General features: G+C 35.9%; 1 protein-coding gene, 1 long non-coding RNA gene and 1 pseudogene across 2 annotated transcripts in view; all 3 read right to left on the bottom strand.

The window, feature by feature from the left end:
• LOC107698303 (transmembrane protein 263) overlaps positions 1-664 on the bottom strand; it is a 5,454-nt gene extending 4,790 nt beyond the window's left edge. The window contains exon 1 of the mRNA XM_016499259.1: positions 537-664. Within this exon, the coding sequence (XP_016354745.1) occupies positions 537-545 (9 nt within the window). The 5' untranslated portion in view covers positions 546-664. The remainder of the gene's footprint in view (positions 1-536) is intronic.
• A 1,161-nt stretch (positions 665-1,825) lies between these two features.
• LOC107698286 (cryptochrome-1-like) lies at positions 1,826-3,381 on the bottom strand (annotated as a pseudogene).
• Positions 3,382-6,927: 3,546 nt separating this feature from the next.
• Positions 6,928-9,357, bottom strand: part of LOC107698302 (uncharacterized) — a 15,962-nt gene continuing 13,532 nt past the window's right edge. Inside the window, exon 3 of the long non-coding RNA XR_001635332.1 lies at positions 6,928-7,052. This is a non-coding gene — a long non-coding RNA (uncharacterized LOC107698302). The remainder of the gene's footprint in view (positions 7,053-9,357) is intronic.

Below are 9,357 nucleotides of genomic sequence, written 5' to 3'. Positions count from 1 at the left end.
ACTCACTCTCTCTCACACACACACACACACACACACACACACACACGTTTTTTTTGTACAAAAAATGTAAAATGAATATATATTTACAAATGTATGTTAAAAGTAAATATGTATAAAGAATATGAGAAAAGTGACCATATTGTAAAGACATTCTGAAAATATTGCCATAATAACTAATTAAACAGGTAACGTAATATATAAAGCAGAAAGCTAGAAGAAATATATTGCAAAGTTGTAAATATATTGCAAATAGTGTGTGTAATTACAATATATGGTATATACTTTTGTTTTACAAAAAAGTAAAATATATACAAATAATGCTAAAACTAAATACTTAAAGTGCCCATATTGTAAAAACTGAAAACTATCCTAACACTAATAACTAATTAAACTAAATTTTCAAGCTCTCTGCTGGAATCATGTGCATCTCTCGGAGTGACTGTAAATGATATTTCTGAAGCATGCACAGAAACAAAAGCAGGAAAGTTCCTCTCGTTGAGTGTTTATCATATGAAACGAGACGCAGCTTTTCTCACCTTCACCATGACTTCAGCGACGCGGATCTCCGGTGTGCGACGTGGCGCTCGAGCCAGGACGCGGATCAATACGCCTGGCTCATGAATATTAATGACGTAACGGGACGCTCGCGCGGTAGTCCCGATTGATTGGCTGAAACGGAGGCGTTTTGAAAATGGACTCGATTTATGAAAAAAGTAAAATATATACAAATAATGCTAAAACTAAATACTTAAAGTGCCCATATTGTAAAAACTGAAAACTATCCTAACACTAATAACTAATTAAACTAAATTTTCAAGCTCTCTGCTGGAATCATGTGCATCTCTCGGAGTGACTGTAAATGATATTTCTGAAGCATGCACAGAAACAAAAGCAGGAAAGTTCCTCTCGTTGAGTGTTTATCATATGAAACGAGACGCAGCTTTTCTCACCTTCACCATGACTTCAGCGACGCGGATCTCCGGTGTGCGACGTGGCGCTCGAGCCAGGACGCGGATCAATACGCCTGGCTCATGAATATTAATGACGTAACGGGACGGTCGCGCGGTAGTCCCGATTGATTGGCTGAAACGGAGGCGTTTTGAAAATGGGCTCGATTTATGAATAATAATCGTGCCACGTGACTGGACTCTCCGAGGAAATAATGAAGGAACGTGGTTAATATTCATGAGCGCGGCCTTCGCTGTAGTAGGATTCGCTAATTCGACGGCCGGATCTTGCGTCACAAGAACTGGTCAGTCAAAACCACAAACACAACATAAAAAAAAAACATTAAACTCATGTATTTAATAACTGTAATATGATTTCGGAGTTTTGTTTGAATGTTTGCTTATATTAGAACATTTAATCCACAAACAAAATGACAATAAAAAAAACAAAAAAAACAGAAAAGTCTCTCTTGAGAGTGTTTGTAATTATATTTTATTAGAATGATAATTTATTAGAAACCTATTTTACATGTTAAAATAATTTATAGAGGTTAAATCCCATATTTTCAATGTAATCTCTGAGGAGATGCAGATCTATTATGAATATTTAGATATTTATTTACACGCCAAAGCTTATTTCTATATGATTTATTTGATCTTTTGCATGACATGCACATGTATTTAATAACCAACAAACACATTTGCATCAAAAAGACTTTTAAGTTGCATAATTGACCTACGCGATTCTCTCATGAACACAGAAAAACACCAGCGAAACGAGCATTACAGTGTGCAGACCCCAAACAATAGAGTTCAAATGCTCACTTCTCTTTAGTACAACATGATTCTGGCATCCACACGTGTCTGATAGACTCCTGGGCAGCGTGATGAAGTGATACGGTGGTCCAATTGGGTGGTTCTGGAGTCACATGACCCCTCCACTCAACTGTAGAGTCTCTGGTGTCCAGCTGCGGGGGCGGGACTTATGATCCACATCACCATTGAAACGTTTGGACCTGCCGTGTTGCTCCGCCCCCTCCAGAGGCTCCTCCTCCTGCAGCTCACGCTTAAGCCCCGCCTCCATTGGGTCATCTGCCACATCTGAGAGGAGATCAAACCATTTATGACACTTTGATGGTGTTTTGCGACATTTGCATTTCGCATGAGAAAGTCGTAAGGTTTTCGTTTTACCTCGCGTGAGTTCCGCCGTGTTCTGCTGCTCCGTGCGCACGTGACACATCATACCCAGGTTCCTCTGACTGGCCTCTGTGTGGCACACCATGGGACGAGGATAGTCCTTACCTGCACACACATGGGTCAGAACATATTAAACCGGTTCAGACAGTCACAGCGGTGGGTTAGTGAGCGTTTAGCATCTCTCCGTACCGATGATGCAGCCGGCGCTGAGCTGGACGTCTTCAGGTGCCTTCCATGGCTCGTAAATATACTGCAAGTTCTTCAGAACGGGCAGGTATTTCCTGCAGATCAAACACAGAACGCCATGAATATTAAACAGCGTTGGGTGTTGGCAGATCGAACACAGAACATCATGAATATTAAACGGTGGGTGTGGCAGATCGAACACATAACATCATGAATATTAAACGGTGGGTGTGGCAGATCAACAACAGAACATAATGAATATTAAACGGTGGGCGTGGCAGATCAACAACAGAACATCATGAATATTAAACGGTGGGCGTGGCAGACCGAACACAGAATTACATGAAATTTAAACAGCTGTGGGTGTGGCAGATCAAACACAGAACATCATGAATATTAGCGTGGCAGATCGAACAATTAAAGTGGCTTGTTTGGTGATACCTCAGATACTGTCCTTGAGGGTCGGTCCGACGACCGAAACGCACCGGGCAGAAGATCCTAGTGTATTTGTGGAAGAACGCGCTAGCGGATAACCACATCCAGTTACCGGCGTTCATGCTGTAGTCTGCGTCCAACAGGTGCTCCTCGAACACCTGAGAACGTACACACCTGAAATTCCTGTATACGTAACTCAATCACAGAAAGACCCAAAGTACCTTCATGCCCTCCTCCCAGCTGATCCAGAGATCTCCACGTGTCAGGAAACAGGCCACGGCGTGCCGCGCCAGATGATGGATCCAGCCCTCCTGACGCAGCTGGGTCATGATGGCGTCGATCCAGGGGAAGCCCGTCGGAGCCTGAGGAGGAGTATGGAGACCAGAGAACGTTACCGACGCCACACAAAAGCAGCAGGAAATACATTAAACGTGCGCTTCTCTTACGGTTCTCCATTTCACCAGAGCCTCTGGATCTGCAGACAGATCGGGTTCCCCTCCATCCTGGTGAAGTTTGGCGTGGCCGACGCGACAGTGTAGAAGAACTCGCGCCACAGAACCTGACCCTGGAGAGACACGGGCGGCAGCGAGTGGTTCTTCGATTGCAGATGGGGAACGTCAGTGAGAGAACGTTAGTGTTCAACAAAAAGTCAGACAAGTTTACAGAAAATTGGATAAAAATCCAAAACAAAGTAAATGAAGTAAATTAAAGTAAATTAAAAATGCAACACAATGAGGTCATGTGACATATCATACTACTGTATGAAATGAAATAAAACAGCATGTAATGATAAACATTTTTTTTTAATTATACGCAAATAGTACGCTAGTATTCCGTTTCAATTGCCATAGGCGCTAGTTTTAGCTAAGTGAAAACTTTGAGAAGTGTTAAATTTACATTTTAATAGTTTATTCAGCAATGAAAACTATAATAAAATAGTTTCAATTAATTAAAATGGACTATTTCACTCAATATTTGTGAGTGTTTAATAGTTATGTGCGAGTATCTAATCACTAGCTTAGCAACATGCTAACATTAGTCTCTACTGGAATCAGCTTTGTGGGTTAATTATAAATATACTGCAAAGTATCAATAAATATAACACTAACCAATTAAAAACTTTTAAACTAATTCGCACAATATTTGCATATTTTTGTGTTTATTAATGTTGTTAGCTTAGCAATATGCTAACATCAGTTGGTTAGAATCAACCCTGAGGGCTGATTATAAAAATACTGTGAAGTTAATGAAATATCGTATTAACTCATTTAAAAATAAACTAACATGAAAACTGTGTATTTTGTGTTTATTAACGTTGTTAGCTTAGCAACATGCTAACATCAGTCAGTTGGAATCAACCCTCAGTTGAGGGCTGATTATACCTACACTTCAAAATTTCAATTAGATATAGTATTAATTATTAAAAATACACTACTTCAACCAAAATATGTGTATTTTGTGTTTATTCGAATATTTTGTCGTTAGCTTAGCAACATGCTAACATCGGTTTGTTGGAATGAGCTGTGAGGGCTAATTATAAATATACAGCAAAGAATTAATGGAATATCGTATTAACTCATTAAAACATGCAATACTTCACCCATTATCTGTGTATTTTTGTTTATTAACGTTGTTAGCTTAGCAACATGCTAACATCCATCAGTTGGAATCAACCCTCAGCGCTGATTACACTGCAAAATTCCAATAAAATATAGTATTAACTTATTAAAAATACACTACTTCAACCAAAATATGTGTATTTTGTGTTTATTCGAATATTTTGTCGTTAGCTTAGCAACATGCTAACATCGGTTTGTTGGAATGAGCTGTGAGGGCTAATTATAAATATACAGCAAAGAATTAATGGAATATCGTATTAACTCATTAAAACATGCAATACTTCACCCATTATCTGTGTATTTTTGTTTATTAACGTTGTTAGCTTAGCAACATGCTAACATCCATCAGTTGGAATCAACCCTCAGCGCTGATTACACTGCAAAATTCCAATAAAATATAGTATTAACTTATTAAAAATACACTACTTCAACCAAAATATGTGTATTTTGTGTTTATTCGAATATTTTGTCGTTAGCTTAGCAACATGCTAACATCAGTCAGTTGGAATCAACCCTCAGTTGAGGGCTGATTATACCTACACTTCAAAATTTCAATTAGATATAGTATTAATTATTAAAAATACACTACTTCGCCCAATATCTGTGCATTTTGTGTTTATTCGAATATTGATATTCGAATTCAATATAGATAGAATATAGATATTCTATTTTGTGTTTATTAACGTTGTTAGCTTAGCAACATGCTAACATCAGTCAGTTGGAATCAACCCTCAGCGCTGATTACACTGCAAAATTGCAATAAAATATAGTATTAACTCAAAAATACACTACTTCAACCAAAATATGTGTATTATGTGTTAATTCAAATATTTTGTCGTTAGCTTAGCAACATGCTAACATCAATCGGTTGGAATAAACTGTGAGGGCTGATTATGCCTACACTTCAAAATTTCAATAAGATATATAGTATTAATTATTAAAAATACACTACTTCGCCCAATATCTGTGCATTTTGTGTTTATTCGAATATTGATATTCGAATTCAATATAGATAGAATATAGATATTCAATATAGACTTTGACTCAGCCGTTACGAAACATTCACTTTGTCCTTCTTTAACCGTTCTTTGGTAGAAGGACTTGTGTGTTTGGGGTCGTTGTCTTGCTGCATGACCCGCTTTCTCTGGAGACTCAGTTCTCTGACTGCGGTCCTGACATTTTCCTTCAGAATTTGCTGGTAATGTGTTTTTTTCCTCATAAATTATTGCATATTGCATGTTTTTCTTATGTGTAAACATGTTGCTGATGTACTGTGACGCCAGAGACAATTTTCCACAATGTGGATAATAAAGTAAAAATAAAGTCAATGTAAAAAAAATCAAATAAAAACATTATATTACCATGGTAAATGTCAGAAACATGGCAATTCAATCATGAAAAAACATGGCATTATCATGGAAAAAGTATAAAACTAAACAAAAAAACAATGGCATTACTATTATGATATGGAACAAAACATGGTATAAACATGGTAAATGCCAGAAAACACTGCAGTGCCTTTATGATAGGGTCCAAAACATTGTATTACCATGGTAAATTTAAGAAAACACAGCATTACATGAATAATAAGGTCCAAATCATGGTATTGCCTGGGTAAATGTCTCAAAAATGCTACCAGAAAACACTGCAGTGCCTTTATGATAGGGTCCAAAACATTGTATTACCATGGTAAATTTAAGAAAACACAGCATTACATTAATAATAAGGTCCAAATCATGGTATTGGCTGGGTAAATGTCTCAAAAATGCTCAAAAAATATAAAAAACATGGCATTTAAATCGTGATATGATCCAAAACATTGAATTACTATGGTAAATGTCCCAAAAAATGGCATTGCCAGGGAAAATGTAAAAAAAACAAGGTATTTCCATCCTAATGTCCTAAGTGGGGTATAACCGTGATAAATGACAACATAGCATTACCACTGTAATATGGTCCAAAACATGGTATAATCATGGTAAGTGTAATAAAAATGGTATTACCATCATTATATGGTCGAAAACATGGTATAATCACGGGAAATACAAAGGACATGGTTTTGCCTCTGTATATTTAAAATAAAAACAGCATTTCCAACATGATAAGGTCCAAAACATTGTATTATTATTAGAGCTGCACGATTATGACAAAAAAATCTAAACTGTCGATTATTCCCTTGAAACTGTAATTGCGATATTAATTACGATTATCACCGTTTACATTGAGTGATGTTTATACCATTATCTGAAGCAACCGCATGCCATATTTTTATATGAAAATAAACTAAATTAAACTAACAAACTGAAATTAAAAACCCTTAAGATAACCTGTAGAAAGAAAAAAACTAATCTTAAGCACTCAGAATAATGTGAGTGGATTAATTATGATTAATTGCCGCTTTGAATGATTATGGCCGTAACACGGGAAATACAAAGGACATGGTTTTGCCTCTGTATATTTAAAATAAAAACAGCATTTCCAACATGATAAGGTCCAAAACATTGTATTATTATTAGAGCTGCACGATTATGACAAAAAAATCTAAACTGTCGATTATTCCCTTGAAACTGTAATTGCGATATTAATTACGATTATCACCGTTTACATTGAGTGATGTTTATACCATTATCTGAAGCAACCGCATGCCATATTTTTATATGAAAATAAACTAAATTAAACTAACAAACTGAAATTAAAAACCCTTAAGATAACCTGTAGAAAGAAAAAAACTCATCTTAAGCACTCAGAATAATGTGAGTGGATTAATTATGATTAATTGCCGCTTTGAACGATTATGGCCGTAATTGTAATCGCGATTAGAAACTCGATTAATTACCGCTTTGAACGATTATGACTGTAATTGTAATCGCGATTAGAAACTCGATTAATTACCGCTTTGAACGATTATGGCCGTAATTGTAATCGCAATTAGAAACTCGATTAATTACCGTTTTGAACGATTATGACCGTAATTGTAATCGCGATTAGAAACTCGATTAATTGTACAGCCCTAATTATTATGATAATGGTAATTTTATTACGGTGGCGTCCAAAACACGGTTACCATGGTAAATGTCCATCACGTGGCATTAGCATAGCACTTATCCAAATACATGAGAAAATGGTGCAAAACACAGAGCATAAAATGAGACAAGTCTTTATATCTGAGAAATATGATTAATAACATATAATATGTAGAATTTGATTAAATATATATATATAATGAAACAGCACTTTTTCTCCAATTTTACATCACATGACCGAGATGTAAACATTAACACTGTTACTACGGATTTTTTTTTTAACGATCAAATACTTTCACTCACCTCCAAATCGCCTCGGGCAACATCCATTAGATCACTGAATTAAAATTTTGAAACACAACCCAAGTGTGTAAACATAATTATAGATAATAACCAGTTGATAATTAACAGTGGAAAGAAACGCATCAACACAAAAACCGTACTGTACCGCATTAATCTGACCTGATCCCGCCCTCCTCGTATCCTATTGGACGACCGCATCCAATGATTCTGAAATCACGCTTCCGATTGGTCGCCTTCGTACAGGATCGCGCTTCTCAGCACGTGATTGGACGTGGCGACTGTAGATCAAATGTAAAGCAGCCGGCGTTGTCCAAGTTTGCAAACGTCAAATTGAATTAATATATATATACATACAGTATATACACATATGGTGGATGTGTATATATATATCATAGACTGTATATATATATATACACGAATTTTTGGCGACAAACTGAATCAGAATAATTTGCGACTGTGACCGCTAGATGGAGCCAAACATGCTAAAATTCGTTTTTTTTTTATTACAAATGATTACGTTTATTATTTTACATGGAAATACATTATATTGGTAATACATTGGTAATACTATTATGCATGGTAAATGTCAAAAACATGGCATTTCAATCATGATAAGGTCCAAAACATGGTATTATCATGGCAAAAGTAAAAACAACAACAACAACAACAATGGCATTACTATTATGATATGGGACAAAACATGGTATAATCATGGTAAATGCTAGAAAACACCACAGTGCCTTTACGATAGGGTCCAAGATAATGTATTATCATGGTAAATGTAAAAAAATATTAAAAATAAATTAAAAACCTGGCATTTCAATTATGATAAGGTGCAAAACATTGTATAATCATGGTAAATTTAAGAAAACACAGCATTACATTAATAATAAGGTCCAAGTCGTGGTTTTGCATGGGGGAAATGTCTCAAAAATGCATTTTAAATCGTGATATGCTCCAAAACATTGAATTACTATATGGTAATATTAGTTTTTTTTTATTACAAATTATTACGTTTAATTCGTTTATGTGGAAATACATGTGTGTTCCTAAAATGAATGAATGAATTAATTAATTATTTTTATTAAACAAGTATTTCTCATTATTAAGAAGAAATACATGTCTTAAATATCTCAAAATAATAAATAAATAAATATGCCTAAATTATGTTTTCTATTTTTTATGTTTATTACTCACAAGTTGTACAAGAAAACTCAAATTATTATCATCAACATCAGCATCATTATTATACGAACCAAGTGGATTATAGATTAATTTCTGTTGAACAGAAATCACAGGAACAATCCATTTCGCTGGCAGTTTATTAAATTTAAAATCACATCTCAGCAGAAGATTATTATGGCACCCATCATATCAAGTACATAAACGCTCTGATAACAAACGGGGCGTGTCCTCGGTGTGGGCGTGTCCTCGCGAGGTGACTCCGCCCCTGAGAATCCCTACAGTGTGTGTGTGTGTGTGCATTGTAAGGCCAATTTTGGCACCTTCAGCAGAAAACAAACACACACACACACACACACACACTCAGTAAATTGCTGTCTGAACTTTCTAAGCTGAAGTGTGTGACAGATGAATGTCTTCTGTTGTAGAAGTGAGACTTGAAGACACACACACACACACACACAC

The sequence above is a fragment of the Sinocyclocheilus anshuiensis genome, unplaced genomic scaffold (genome assembly GCF_001515605.1).
Source record: "Sinocyclocheilus anshuiensis isolate Anshui unplaced genomic scaffold, SAMN03320099.WGS_v1.1 scaffold2216, whole genome shotgun sequence".
Lineage (NCBI taxonomy): Eukaryota > Metazoa > Chordata > Actinopteri > Cypriniformes > Cyprinidae > Sinocyclocheilus > Sinocyclocheilus anshuiensis.
Note: the sequence above shows the minus strand (reverse complement) of the source record. Positions and strands in the feature narration are given on the sequence as shown.